This window comes from Limulus polyphemus, unplaced genomic scaffold, assembly GCF_000517525.1.
Source record: "Limulus polyphemus unplaced genomic scaffold, Limulus_polyphemus-2.1.2 Scaffold0, whole genome shotgun sequence".
In the NCBI taxonomy this organism is placed as follows: domain Eukaryota; kingdom Metazoa; phylum Arthropoda; class Merostomata; order Xiphosura; family Limulidae; genus Limulus; species Limulus polyphemus.
Genome location: NW_013665610.1, coordinates 3,490,878 through 3,507,741, shown reverse-complemented (window position 1 = coordinate 3,507,741; position 16,864 = coordinate 3,490,878). Strand labels below are relative to the sequence as shown.

At 30.0% G+C, this 16,864-nt stretch overlaps 1 protein-coding gene across 1 annotated transcript in view; it reads right to left on the bottom strand.

Moving 5' to 3' along the window:
• Positions 1-423: 423 nt before the first annotated feature.
• The window catches only part of LOC106468760 (nostrin-like), a 62,172-nt gene continuing 45,731 nt past the window's right edge, over positions 424-16,864 (bottom strand). The window contains exons 13-15 of the mRNA XM_013929560.2: positions 11,365-11,536; positions 10,413-10,550; positions 424-9,599 (exon numbers count right to left, since the gene is read on the bottom strand). Coding sequence (XP_013785014.2) covers positions 9,496-9,599; positions 10,413-10,550; positions 11,365-11,536 — 414 coding nt within the window. The 3' untranslated portion in view covers positions 424-9,495. The remainder of the gene's footprint in view (positions 9,600-10,412; positions 10,551-11,364; positions 11,537-16,864) is intronic.

Genomic DNA, 16,864 nt, shown 5'->3' with positions numbered 1-16,864 from the left:
GAATGTTATACATGTATTATTACTGTTATTAGGTTTACAACATATTCAAAAAGCTTCATTACAGGAAAAACAATATCACATTCAACATTTTCAATGTCCAAGAAACAAGAATACTTGTGTGGGTCTTTAAATATTAAAGTAATAATTTCTAAAATCTAAGTTATAATCACAAGTTTAAGAGCTAGATTATTGATTAAAATATATGTCCAATAGCAAAAACAGGTATTAGATAAAAAATATAATTTTTCAGATATCTCAAAAAATAATGTTCAAATTGCACTGTTTATTGCACTTCTCTAGCAATACTTCCACATGAAATATAATGATATACAAATTCATCAACAAAAGTTCCAACTTCATGCACGTAACTTAATTGTTCTCATTGTAATATCACATATATATTCATTCTACAATGGCACTGGATTTTCCTCTTCTTTGCAAAAAAATTTTATTTAAAAAGTATACTTATACATTGTTTCTATTATTCAAACTATATACATCTTTGATAAACATTATTTCTAACAATTTATAGACCGTTAAACAGCTGAAACGCAGTAAGACCTCTCGTAAAAAAATAATTTCACTTTCTGCAAAATTCACTGTTAAAATAGATACTAGCCTTCTTAATTGTGGTGACAGATTAAGCTCACTTTTATATTAGATTTTAGTCTTTAACACAGAAATATAAAACTATTGACGAAACTTTGTAGAATGGATGGCAACTGCCTGTCTTAGAGATGCAAGACGCCTGAAGATGAAAAGGTGGAAGACTTTCAAAACATCATCCTCCACACTTGTGCCTCTACAACAGGTAGTTGCTATTCATTCTACAAAGTTTCATCATGAATACTCTGCCCAAACAATCTATCAAAGAATAAAACTTCATTGCTTTAATATGAATGTAGGCATCTCCTCACTTTAAATTTCTCTCTAATTTGACAGGTACAACATTCAGTATAAATCTTCCTTCAATTCCTTCACGGTAAAATGAATGTTTGAAAAAATTAATTCTATAAAAAAAATAAATTGTGGATATACCAGAGCTTTCAGTAAAAACAATTCAGAGGTCCCCCCCCCCTGCGAGTATAAAAATTTATCCTTTACAACCAGAGTTGGGAGTAAACTGAATTAATCAAGCATTTTCTGTCATAGCTTGTAAAACATAATAACAGAACATTCTCCATGTTCAACTTACTTTTATTTCCTTCATTTACACAGAGAGTTTAACTTTACCTGGATAGTATACAACTTTCTGATGTCATAACTCCATTATGGATATGGAGATAAATTGGAAGAACTGACAGTATGCGAAAATATGTAAATACCATGGTAGCATCTACTTAAATTCTATGAATCATATGCCTGTAATTTTGTTGAACAAAATATGATAATATTCAGACACTACGTTCCAATGAGTCATATTATTAAGCACTGCTTATCAAGGTCATGGAAGTGTTAATGTACATTCATGGGTCATTCAACAAGAGAACCTCTTAGCAGTATAGCATTCTAATAAGTGAAAAGACAGTTTCATTTACATACAGAAGTACCTTTGCCATTAAATAAGCAAACCAGAAAAAACTATATATATAAACTAACTACACATGTATGAAAACCAAATATTTAATTTTCCATGTGCATGAGTGGAGGTCAAAGTGCACATGCTATGGCCTTTTACGCAGTGCAGTGCCATTCTACATCGTATTATGTACTTGATGTCAGGGTTATCAACTATTAATTTTAGCAACAATTTGTCATAGAGTAGATACCAAATACAATATATATAGGAACACTGAAAAAAAACTGTAGATATGTGTTTCAGAGGTTTTGGCAGTTATGCAAATACAAGCTGTGGAGAGACAAAAGTACTTATATTCTTCACATGAACATCACTTTGCACTCTGACTTGTTCAAGTCAAACTGACATCAGCAATTCACAGGCATATGTTGAGGTCAAGTACATTTGTAACACATCTGATTTTCTGCGTACAACAGACTTTTACATTTTACTAAAAGCTAGTTAAATTTTGTGTTGGCACACATAATAAATTCAAAATTATAGTGAACGTTCTTTCTCCAATATGGGGTCGTCAATTATACGTCTGACAGGAAAAGTAAATATCCAATGTTATTTACTTAAGTGAATAAAAAAGTATAACTTTTTTCTAATTACCATATTTAGAACAGAAGTTAATGTAAACCACATGTCCTATTATCAAAGGTGAAGCTTACACATGTTCAATTAAAACTGTGCTTCAAATTGGCTCCAGTTTTAAAAGTTCACCAGCTGATGTCACTATTCCTGTGGAAAGTTTAAAAAAAACGGATTTTGAAAAGTGCCTTTCAAAAAGCAGTCATTTCTGTTGCAATTAAAATTGATTTTCTGTGATTTTAAGTTTGAATGTACATGCAATGTAACAATGCTACTACAGTAATTTTTAGAACAGATATGACAAAGTTTAAGTATAGATACTTTGATACACTGAATTATTTTCAAGCAATTTTTGACTTATAATAACACTTCTACTAGTACTATTTAAGCATACTAGGAATGAAAAACAAGTTAAACCACATTATATACAAAAGTTTGTATTATCACAAACTGTTTACAATGTAAGTTTCTTTTACATAGTTTTAAAAGCAAGAAAAATAAAATCAATGTGCATTAGATCTGAGTGATTAACTCAATTACATATGAACATCAATCAGTGTCATGTAAAATGATGAATCAAAATTATTATTAAATCAATTAATGTCACAAAAATAATTAATTAATTGGAATCAGTGTTTCCAGTTATTCCAACTATCCAATTAATTGAAATATTGCCATTATGATTTAATTATTTTTGATTAATTCAAGGTTGTTCAGCTTTACAACTCAAAAAAAAAAATCAACTAATCAAAATCAGCATTTTCAATTATCACTATTTTGTAATTATTCCAACTATCAAAATAATTGAAATATTAGCTTTTACTATTTCCATTATCTTGACTGCAGGCAACAGTATGCATACATTCAGCTTGCACACAACTCATGAATGAGAGGGTGTGGCCTAGCGGCAATTGGTCACATAACTAGCCTCAGTGATACCTGTTCTTCATGTTTACCTTGTACGTCTAAATAATGGTGTAGGTTTATCTTCGTATATTGCTTACTTATTACAATCTGCAAATGTAACAAGTGTTACTTTGGGTTACTGTTTTAGTAGTCATACAATCCTTTTAGTGGTTTTGCCCGTCACTCATAATTAAAACCAATCATTATTAATCATAAATTTTAATGAAGGTTTTTAGCAACTTTTCTGTTATTCCCAAATTAGGGCAAAATTGCTTTAATAGAAAGAGTTACAATATGTTAAGACTCTTTATTTGCTAAAAAATTTTGATTGAGGAATAACTTGCTCATTTAACTGTATCTGTTAGAAATTACTAGATATAGACTAATAACAGTGTAACAATAAGTAACACTTTTAAATTGTTAACCTATTTACACGTACATGACTCCTGTTTAATTGCAACTAGCTCTAGCTAGATAGAAAGCACTGAAAATGGGCAAGTCTTGCTGCCATAACATGCTGTGTAAATACTGCCTAGTATGGTAAGCTGTAAGTTGATTTAGTGATTTCTCTACACGCATGTGTGTTTCTACAGATTCTTCTAGCCTGTACTATAAACATATATATTGAACAATGAATTAGACAAAATGACATAGCATTATTAAGATTACCATATGGTGAAATAAAATGGACTCAAAACCCCATAGAAAAAGTACTAATAATTTTAACGTGTTCTTTCTACACTTTCACCTCTATCAATAACTTTTTTGCTTAAATAGTTGCCATGTTTTTATACTCAGTTAATTATTTTTTAAGTTGTTCACACTGATGGTGAAACTAGAAAAAAATTCTGAAATGTATGTAACTAAAGATTTTTTCATATTCTCATGATTTTACAATTTCTTATAATGCTTCTAATTCCACCTTATGAAGCATTTCAATCCCTGTAAAAAGATCATCTTGGATCATCATAAATTTTTGTGCTAAACAGTCAACATACTGCTGTTTGTATTTTTACATGATTGGCATGAATTATACATTATCTATCACACAGTGTCATATGAATCTTTACTAGTTTTATCATATGAACCCTAAAGACAATTCTTTCTATAAAAAAAAAAGAATTAGTTTATTTAGTTTTAGTAGTCATGTAAAAATTTGTAGGGAGGAACGGTATTAACCTAATTTCAGGTTGTTACAGGTTTCATACTATGTTGCAAATTTAATAAATTTTCATGTATAACGGTTAAGGTTTAAAAACGTAACAATCCTAAACTGATGTACATGAAGATGTCCATCATATTACACAAAGATTAGTTAGAAAATGCATTTAAAAACCTAAAACAAGTTGAAAATAGGAATAGAATAATGTATTAGTTGGAGATAATAAATTAATTAAATTAATGATTTAACTGATTATTCTACTAACTGCCCAACTTTAATGTGTATACTGTTCATCTGATGAAATTTTGTCTTACAGATTTCATTAACCTACTAAAACATAAGTATCTCTTACTACTAACAACACAAATTGACTGCTATCAGCAGAGACAGGGCATAAACGTTTAGCCAAATTATTATAACATTCCTTAAAGAAATACTTCCAAATAACAGGTGAACAAACACTCCTGCTTTAAATAATTGTACTTCTGAGATTACAAACTTATTTCTTGAATAAAATACCTTCAAATAACTGAGCTATTTAAACAAACATTAATTTGGTTTTGTATAAAATCAAAAAAAGTATCATCAACCTTATAAACCTGCCTTCTTCCCACATCAGTTTTATATAACCACTGATGGTAATTATTAATAATATATATATATATATATATATATATATATACTTTCCATATTATCAATTAGTATTAAAGTTACACTACATTGTATAACAGACTTTGTGAAATTTAGGGTACAAGAAGATCACAGTATCTTTATAAAACGTTTTTTTTAATATTATTAATACAGAAAAAACAATAGGCATACATTAATACCTTTGTTGTACTAGTGCTTTTATCAGCAGTTACTTATTTTAGAATTAACACATGTTCATATTTATTACATTTCACTTTTCTTTTGGCATCACCACAAAAACATTTTATGTAATTCTACAATATACAAAGTATCACTTTACTAAATAGTTAAAACTTATGGCACATTATCATATTGTAATTGGTAATGATATAAAAAATAAATTAAAGTTACAATTCTTTACTGCTTGTTAAAAGCTATCAAAACCACATACAAGTAGATATAGACTTAGAAAAGTATTTAATAATCTATGGGGGTTTCAAAAGCACCCTTTCACAATGGTGTAATGTTTTTGTATTTACTTGGACTATTTCTTTTCATAAACTGCCATACTTAGTCTCTTTGCAAGTGTATTTCTACACGATATGCCTATTGTGCTTAAGAAAAATATTATCATTACCTTCATTTATAAAAACAAAAAAAAAGTTCTTACAAGAAAAACTATCCACATATTTACCTTGATTTTTATAGTCAGTTTCTACAAACCTTCCTTTTTGTAATTCAGTACATATCACAAAGTTTTCTTTTAAACAAGAAACTCTCTATTCATAATCACAACCTTTTTTTTTGTCTTTGTCTTTATAAAAACAATACACTAAATGATAAACATGAAAATTTTATTTGTTCCAAAATGAAAACCTAGCATTTCATTTCATCCTTGTGAATAACGTTTTTTCTTTGATGACTAAATGTTATTATTTGTGACTAAAAGTGTTTTTAGTTTATTTTTCACTTCGTCCACACAGTTAATGGCATGCTGAATGACTCTTGAATAAAATGATTACAATCCAAAATCAGTGGTCCAAAAACTGTGTTCAACAGTACAGGACCAAAGACACATTTTTCACGATAAAAGAAAATATCAGGGTTATAAGAACCTACTAGCCTTGATGCCTGAGATGACTAAATTTTGAGTTTGGTCTACCATGAATTCCAGGACTAGTGTGTTTCTGCTTGAACGAAATGTGTGCGAGAGTGTAAGATAAACTATATACATAATTATTAAAAATTACAAAAAAACATTACATTTTTATCCCTATTAAATATCTACTGTCACTGAAATGTCAGTAAAATTGGTCGCCTGTTTATTGCCACAGGCTAATCCATCTTAAGCCTGATATTATAAAAACGTACGACTCAAACACCAATTTATAAACTGTAAAGTCAAATTATTTAGTTTTGCAGTTATAACACTTTCTAATCTACAAGATTTTTTCTCATTGAGATTAAAATGATTATTTTTTATTAATACAAGATTAAACAGCTGTGATTGGGTGAAACAACTTGGACCACCCACTCAGAACTCTGTGGTTTTTATCCTAGGTACTATGGAAAATAACAACATTTTCCTAATGCCAGATCACTAGCCATTTTTGATTTTTTCATGTATAGGCTGGATAACCTGCCTAGAAATTTTAAGTTTTTTATACATTGTGAATTAAATCATGTTATTTTGAGCACTTCAAAAGTATAAGACTAACACATATGAAAACTGCTTAACCAACCCATACATTTTGTCTTCTGTAATAAAATGTATTATTTTTAATTTTGAAATGCTGTAGAAGACCACACTGCAATGAATATAGATATGTATGAATTTGCAACGAGTAATAGATTAGTCATAACAACGAAAAAAGAATAGATGAATTAGTAGAATTTCAGTTTTGTGTTATTTCATTTTTCACGGCTACTAGTCAGGACCTAATACCTCACCCCCCCACCCCTTTTACACCCCTGAATATTCAAGTTTTACTCCTTTAATTTCATCTACATTAAATTTAACCTTTTGCTGATCAACTTACATTAAACCCTTACTTAGATTTCTAAATGCCAACAGTTTCCAAATTTTCCCACAAAGATATTTAAATAAAGTTAATTTATTTTGATTGAAAATTTAGCTTCAGTTTTCAATAATATAAAGGTTAGATTCCAGGCTCAAAAATTTTACTATACAAAGTACACTGAAACCATAATTTGTAAATCATTTTTGTTTTTCAACACAATAAAAAGTGAGAGGTAGAGGTGACTTTTCACAACACACAAGGTAAAGTTAATTCAGGTGAAATTCCACTTTTTAACAGCAATTAAAGGTGGCCAACAATTTAATAAAACATTAGCCTTATTTCCACTTTTTCAACAGGTTATTATAGTTAGCTTTACGTTAATGTTGTACTTTTAAAGATACTGTACATTTTGGTAATTACAAGTTCCCTTCTACTCTAGAGTATACATATTTTAAAAGATAACAAAGAAGTAACTAGAATAATGTACTTTCTCCAACTTTTCTTAAAACATTTATAAAAATAAAAGTTATGTACTTTGCATCAACATTCCTGTGGCTTCTCAATAATATTCTGAATACTTTTATTAATAAAAAAATTATTTAAAGTTAAGTTTCCAAAAATTACCAAATAAGCCAATTAATACACAACATATTCTTAGCCACAAACACACAAATTTAACATGAATCTCTCTCTCTCTCTCTGAATTATATTTATGAGTCTGTGTATATAGGTTTACACTGATCTATTCCTCTTTTGAATACACATACTTAATTAAGGCTACTTTCCCTACTAATAATATACTTACTATTTAAAGTGTGGATAAATTTTTTATAATAAGCATAACTTAAATATCTATTTATCTTTTCTATATTTCATTTTACAACATCTAACACAGCAGATATAATATTCTGGCTTATATGTGCACAAACCTGCTGAAATCACAAGAAACTCAAATGAGATGTGCATTCATAAGAATGAACATACATGAAATAGTATCTGAGCACTGCTACAACTTACAATTTGGAAAAGGCTGTAGGGGGACTGGGTGACAAAAACGAAGGTTGTAGGGGGACTGGGTGATAACTAATAAAGTACTAAAACAAAGTGAAATAACAAATGATACAAGAGACAGACAATACTCGCAAAAAACAATGATCAATATCTCGACTCTTCTGCCCACAAGTCTGCTAACTATCCATCCATATGGAGATGTCCAATAATGGAACACCCGAAAGACACAGACATAGGCATTACTAAGTAACTTTGTTCACCTTTAGGTGATGCATGTAACTGCAATTCTCAAGGAATACTCATTCTGTTAAGTTAAACATTGATGTCATAAATGCTTTATAATAAGTGTTACTATTTGTGTGTTCAGAGATTTACTACCTTCAACAACAACAAAAATTGGCCACATTCAATGACACAAAATGTGTAGTCTTCATTAGAAGCCAATAAAACACACAAAACTGTAAGCATTTCAAAAACATTTGTTTGGGCATGTCTGCAGCCAGGATATGTGAATGAGACCAAAATAATACATCTGATCACAACTAAGGGTGATGCTGTTTGCAAGTACTTTCAAAAGAAAAATGATAAAATCATTGGAAATCATACATTTTAAACAAGTACTAGACATTGTTCAAGTTGTTAAATGATTGTTAAAAAGAGTACAATCTAAAAGACATTTTTAGTGTGTATATATATATATATATTACAGAAACAAGACACAAAAAGAATAAATATTTACTATCAGTCTATTCTTTAATTGTACTTGTGAGCCTATATACCACTAGTTTATTTTGATAACATCCAAAAACTATTTTTGTAAATATGTAGATACCTGTACATATAACCATTTTTGTTAAGCACATCACATGTTAATGGTGTCTAAATACGACTATTAAGTTGTATATTTCATACAAATGCAACCTGCTTCATTTATATTGTCTGCGATTTTGTATGAGGAATCTGACCAGAGGATTAATGGTAACATACACTTAATCTATTGATCAGGCCAGTAGGGATGTGCTAGTGTACAAACTTAAAACGATACATATAAATATCAATATATTCATGAAAATTTGTTTACAATCAAATAAATGACATTTTCATAACTAACAAATATATATTTGTAAAGGTACTGAATGTGGAACCAGGTCGACCCTACATTATGTCATGTATCATCTTCTCCTAATGCTAGGCATTCCGATGTAAAAAAAATACTTTTCATTATATATAAAAACCATATTTGAACTCATTGGGAAATTAATGCGACTTTTTGGTATGTGCTGAAAGCTCTTTTAGTCATTTTTTGTAAACATTTAATTAATCAAAATAATAACATAATTAAACTAACAATTAATAACACTACAACATTTCCAATAATTACATGAACTCTTATCCACAATTTAACTAAAATGGTATTCAATCTTTCCATTTTCACTTTATCAACAAAGTCAGTTGATAACATAATTACATTTATAATAATTCAAAATATATATTTTCCTAAATATATTTTGATCCTACGGTAACATTTCTACTTGAGCTGTGATTATTTACAGTCATTTTCCCACATAATAAAATAGGACTCTAATAAATGAAAAATACAGGAATCTAAATTGCTACAGTTCTTTCACATAGGTTGAAGGGAAAAGGCCAACAAGTCCATCAAGTTCTCCCTTCCACCAGTTCACATCGATCTTCTCTAAAATTGTTATAAGGTCACCTGCAAGTAAAATATTTGTTTATTCAAAATTATTTGAATGAAAATTCCATTCGGGGAGACTAATCAAAATCATAACTTCACCGTAAGTGTAAAAAATACTATTAAAAACATAAATATCAATTATAATATCACATATTTTGGTAGTAACTATCACCTTTCTTTCAGTTGCATAACAGATGATCTGAATGTTACTTAAAAATCAAGTCGTAGATTTTAAAAAACGGCAATTATTATCGTTAACTGATGATCAAATCAAGCTTATTGCATAGATAAGAACTAAAAATTAAGTTAAATTAGTTTTTTTGTTTGGAATTAAGCACAGAGCTACACAACGGGCTATCTATACTCTGCCCAACACGGGTATCAAAAAATCCGGTTTCTATCGTCTTAAGTTCACAGACATACCGTTGTGCCACTGGGGGGCAAAATTAAGTTAATCCAAAAGCTGTTTTCTATTTTAAGAGATTTTTATGAGGTTATTAATTATGTTGTTAGTATAAATATTGTCTGAAGTATATACCATTTTCCATATGTTATCATATCATTCACTCATCGTAGCCCTAAGGTCACAATAAGTTTAACAAATGGATGTTTTGGTACGTCAAAGTTTAAACTTACTTACCTCTACATTTTTTAAATCTTGAGTTAGATAACTTTGTTGTATAATCATTAAAGCAATGTACTTTTAAAAAAAAAAATCTTTCAGATAAAACTAGCATAATTTTGATACTACCATTGATAAATATATAGAATTCAAGTATAAATTATACTTTGCTTCAGTCGATTATTTTTCACTTATTTTTGGCCCCTTACCTGTATTTATTGTAAGTTCATCATCTTGATTAGCTTGATAAAAGTATAGAGCTTGACACTGCCCAAGAGAACCGTTGTTAGTTGATTGTATGGACTGAAAGTTGTTCTGCACCTCAGATGTGTGGTTGAAGACAGCTTCTAACATTAAATATCAAGAATGTATGTAACTAGATTATGATTATAGTTTCAAAAAACATCTTCCTAATAATTTAAGACTACATTACATTTTCTTCTTAATTAATGTACTTGTATTAGTTAGTCCTTTATTTTCCTTGCAAGCTTAAAACTCGTTACATTAAAATACAACAGTACGAATTATAATTACAAAAATTACAACTTTCAACTTCAGTTTCATGATAAAAGCCTTTGTGAAAATTATGTGCATTGTACATGATACTGTTTAGCAAAAAGTGCTAAGATAAACAACATTTTGACTTCTATGTACACCCAATAGGTTTTACAACCTACAACTATTCTACAGCATTTATTTTATTTTAGCACAACAATAGCTATACAACCTTAAAATAAAACTATACATCCATTTTTAAGATCAATTCATATATTACAACTTTCACTATTGTTTAATGTTTTTCTTCATTTGAGACAACAAAATCCAATATTTGCTTTCACCACTCTACCAGCCTAACCCATTAACCAGATAACCCATTTTAGTTAATATTTTTTAAAACCTTAAAACTCAGTTATATACAGAAATTGTTACTTTACAGCATCCTTATTTTAGAATTAATTTGTTCCACTATTCACATTAAAGATAGGTTAAGATAAGCCCAACCTCTCTCTATTAAAGAATTAAGAAACTGTTGCAAGAAAGTTTAATGATTAAATTACTGGAAATTTAATGACAATATGTTATAGCATTTTTGCACATGTAAGTAAAATACTATTTTTCTAAAACTTATTTTTCAGAAACAACTACTGTTTTTATATTTACCATCAAAGTTGCCTTCAATTACAGAAGTACCATCACCTACACCACTGTCTACTTCTCCAAAGTTACTATTTGAAGACCAGCTACTACCGGAGGAGGGTCTTTGGTCTGAACTTCCTGCAAATAATTCTGTTATTCCACCATCTGGCAGTTTCAGCACCGAGTGAACTGAACCCTGTGGTAATCAATCAAGGAAATTGACAAAATGATAAGTTTGTTTTAACAACTTGACTTAAAGCTCTATTTCTACTGGCAATGAAATGAAGTAGCTACTGCATTTGGTGTATTCAGTTGTTTTTTTTATTACTCAGATAAATTTCACTTTAACCATTAAGACTTTTGTTAGTTTGTTTAAGATGTTCTGGTTGCTAAAATTATTGTACTGACTGAGATTTTCTTTTACAAAATATTGTGCAGCAAACTAACCTCACACAACACTGAATTTAAAAAGGTATTATGGAGGTGTCCTTGAAATATAATCTCTTAAACTTTGGAATATACAATAATGGGTATGTAAAGTGTATCATGGTTTTCCTGTTGGATTTTTTTTTAGACAAACAGAAATTTAATTACCATGCGACAGGTTATGTAATCATTATTAAAACCAATATAGAGGTTGAGCACAGTATATTACAATAAATTTAGAGCCTCATTACATTGTTACAGTCCACGTCTGAAAACTGTTCCTTTTCGTAGTAGTCCTTCAGCATAGTTTCAATTGCAAAAATGTTTGGTGGCAAGACAGATATATTCAAGCATACATAATAGGCTTTCTATTAACAACCTAGTATACAAGGATGACAATTTTCTAGTGCCTATTTCATCAGTCCAATTGCACAAAAATCCAGACACTGTATCCTGTGAATTGACCATGTCTTCAGATAGAATACACAGAACAAATACTCATTTCATTCTTGAACTGCTTGAGGTATGGAACAGTTATATATCTAAGTTAAGGAAGCAACTTGTGTATAAATGACATTTGACATTTTCCAGACAGACGGTTCTTCATTATGTTGCATACTGTTTCCAGAAGCATGTGGATAGTTTTCACCACAGAACTTTGTGTTGTGGATTCTCTTCTGCTTACCACGACCAGGGTATGACAATTTGCAAGTCTCTTTCTGGAAGGTCCTAGTGCCACAAGCTGGTCCATATTCATTTGTTTTCCAGTGCCGTAAAGTAAAAGGGATATCCCTTTCTTTCAATTTCTAAATCCCTAATCTGAGTACATCTTTATGATTTGAGTGTATGAATACTTTATGTCATAAAGGGTTTTACATACTCTTCCAAAAAGTTATCAAATTTTGGTGGCACAAATTATAAAGTGCCAAAATGTAGTTCCCATACATTCCATTCAACCACGACTTTATATCAGCTGTAAGTGTCACGTGACTTGCTGAGTTGTATATTCAAAACAGTTTTAATATACTCAACCCTCTATATGTTACATAAATCTAACTTAAAATACTTTTAATATCAATATTTTATAGATTATAATTAGAGTATCTATTACGATTCACAACTAAGATACTGCTAAAGGGTTACAAGGCTATTATTACTCTCTCCAGGTAACTGATGTTCACAGCATGTCAATCAACTTACCATATTTACCCGATATAATGTACACCCAATTTTGAAAGGTTAACTTGAAGAAAATGTGTTTTTCTACACCTCAGTTGTACAAAATGTAATGAATAGTTTCTGAATACAGTAAACAACTATCAATGTGATAAACATTTTTGGAAATCTTCCATTGAAATATTTTTTACATGACGGTTTTACAAAATTTATTGAAAAGTTTATACATAGTAATACACTAAGCTAATCATTCATTTTCACATAAACCTTCATCATTACTAGAAATTTTGCAACCCTTGGATTCATCGGAGTTGATTCCACGAACCTTTGCTTCTTCTGATTCCCGCAGCATGTCATCACCCATTCCATCCATTGCATTGGATATGCAATATTTTTTTAAACCTTTAATGATGCTTTAATGATTTTCAGTGGTAGCTTCTAGTAAGATACCTAACAAAACTGAAAGTGCACAAATATAATGCACAGTCAATTTTTTGGAAGGTATTTGGAGGAAAAAAGTGTGCATTATATTCTGGGATATAAATCACCAAAAACAATACATTAGTACAATTTTTTTCTTTCTTTCACATTTAATCTCTTATTAATGTAGATTTGATTTGATTTTCATTGGGCTTCATCATGTATACTGCAATATTGTTCACTGAATAAAAATAAACAATTATGTGTTTCTTACACAGATAGAATTAGAAGTTTGAGTTCCTATCTAGGAAACAACAGAAATAATTTTTTAATTAAATAGGCCAACATTTGCAAGTGAATGTAACATATCTCTGTCACGCAATCACAATATGGCCAATTTTGACACCAGAAAAATCAAAAACTATTTATACCACTGCTTGGGATCTGCAAGAAGGTATATTTGTACCAAATCCCATGCAGGTTGGTTGATGTACACAATAATAGTTCACAAAAACCATAAATTGTGTTTTTCTCACTAAAAAATTGAGCAAAAGACTAAAGTTCCTGGAAAGAGTATCTCTGTATTAAATCCCACATGAACTGTTCAAAATATAGCCAAGTAAATGACTCAAAATCCAAAAATTAGAGGTTGCTTTTACCATTTGACCACCCTAATGGGCAAGTCTACCATTTTTGTTTGCCAATGTGTGGAACCTGTAAAAAAATATCTTTTAATCAAATCCCATGTAAATTTGTTAAAATATGGCAAGTATTTGGAGAAAAAAAGTGTGCATTATATTCGGGCAAATATGGTAACCATAAAAATAAATCTTGCAAGTTCCAAAATGAACTTCATTCAGTATACTTATTCAATTTGTGTGTGTGTGTGTGTGTGTGTGTGTGTGTGTACATATGCACAGATATAAACAGTACTGGAAATAATTATGGAAACAGTAGGTAAATATTTGACAAAAATGCAAATATTATGGGATTTCTCTCACTACTGAATTGAAATGAACTGCAAAAAAGTTCAGTCATATTTTGTTAGTTTACACTGTAATTAGCTCTCATACAACCAACCACACACTTCCACACCAGCAAAATACCTAAACATATACAGGCAGTCATACTATTTCTACCAGTAGTGTGTTGAACACATTCGTGGCAGCCAAAACCAAAATTTCACTTGAAAAAGTTGCAGAAATCAAAGCTAAGGTGGTGATAGATACTTCATGCAACAAATTGAGGTAAAATTTTCTGTTTTGATGGGATTTGTAAGAAAACCCAGAGAGGGTATGAAAATCTAGTACTTTTTCCTAATAAAAGTAGTCGAGATAGAAAAACAAAATTCTTCAAAAGTGATGTTAAGTAATTCAAACTATGCTTTTTAACTCTTACATGGCAATCTAGTAGAGACCTTGCCAAGGACTTAGCTGTGAATGCAGATATGAACATTACTTCCAAAACAGCAAGAAACACATCAGCACTAAGTGTCCTCAATAGATGTGCAGCTGTTTAAAACTGATAACTAAATCAAAAGGATGAAATATACATCAGACTTCAAACAATGGGATGAGAAAATCAAAAGGAATGATCTTTACAGATTAATTCAAATTGTTTGGCAGTAATCAATGATAGGTTGTTTGATGGCAAAAAGGAAAACAGTATCATGATGAATGGACAAAACCTACAGTGGGGCATGCTCGAGAGCCAATACAAGGAACAAGACTTTCTTGGGCAGGGATTCATCTTCTAGCATACAAAAATAATGTGGTGATGTAGTACCTAGAAGAAAAAACATGCAACTGCAACACTTACTATCATGACTTTTACCCGCACAAAGTCCTAGTTCAAACTAGAAACCAAACAACTTGGCTTAATTGTGGGGAGTAATACTGGATATTTAGAACAATCAGACATTGATAAGTCTGTGGCAGCCAAAAAGTAAGGTGATTTGATCTGTTTAAATCACACACAAAATACTAGTGCATTGTACTTATGATAAATTGACCAATTAGTTGTAATTACTGTCACTACTGTATGTGTATCATCTGTGTGTTCCCATAAGTATTTCCAATACTGTGTATAAATAAACAGATAAATGATAGTGCAATATTATATTAAACCTTATTTTGTTTATATTATGCACATCAATTTAACTATTACTGTGAAAATTAGATTATTATTGGAGTAGCTTGACAACTACCCCTGTCAAAGGTGGATAACTAATAAAAAAACTACTGACACATCTGAATAACTACTAGTTTAACCCTATCTTGATGGGTCACATTTCAAAGGCCATGTCATCATGTTTGTTGACTTGCATTCAAAATTTTATTGAGCTACTATTTTATGAATCTACGTCAATAAGTTTGGTATTAAATTGTAGATTATAATTCAAATTTTGGTATTATACTTTAGTTAATTTCTTAATTTAAAAGCAGATATTAAAAAAACACAGCTAAACATCGATTTTTGTGTGTCACGTGGTATGTTGAATGCAGCACTGGTTCAATTTAGATGTTTGTGATGTCAAAATACAAAATCTACAGTTTCATACAAATTGGGAACTCAAACTACTGATATTGAGAAGCTAGAATATAAAATAAGAACATCTTATCTTTTCTATTTGCTATGATAGCACTCCTGTACTGAATCAAACACAGTGGCCCCCAGCCCACCTCTTTCCATTTTTGGAAATGATCCCTCATATACACATATATGACGTGAATAACCAATCGGAAGCTCAGAATGTCCATCTAGTGGCTTTGACATGTAATTTTGCTAATTTCTTTCTTTTCACACAAAATTTCGAGCGATGAGGTAAGTCTTTAATGAGGTCAAAATTTCATATTTTTTAGACCCAAATACAGCTTAGTTACTACACTTGATAAATTATAGTGGAATTCTATGGCATCGATATAGTAATTTATGATTTTTTGGTTATTGAAAATGTATATATAAAACCTAAAACAAAATTTTCTTTATACATCCTCCACATAGCAAATTTCATAAGGCTTAGCAACCTACGACAAGCGGCAAACAAGTACAAATATCATACTAGAAGAGATAGTTGTTTGCTGTACTTCTTTATTGACTTCTTATATAATGCTTAATAGTTGAAATGTGACTGTATTTTACAAAATACTAGTCCACTAAAATACAGTCAAGACAGGTCACTTTGTAAAGACTAAAGGTCAGTTATATATTATTGGATAAACTAACAAGAGTGCACATGAACAAACATTATTGTAACAGCTGGAAGGTCAATACAATAAAAATAATATATATATAAATGTATAATGTTATGAGATTTGAGCTATTTATACTAAAAACTTGTGTTTTCGTGTTATAATATGTAATCATTCTAGAACAAAAATTTCTAATTTTTTATTGAGGTTAAGAAGTCGGTCATATCAAACTAACCCGTTCAGAAATACACAAGTGAAAATATCAAATAAAATAGTTTTTTCTACAAAAAATTTGATAGTTATCTGGAGAT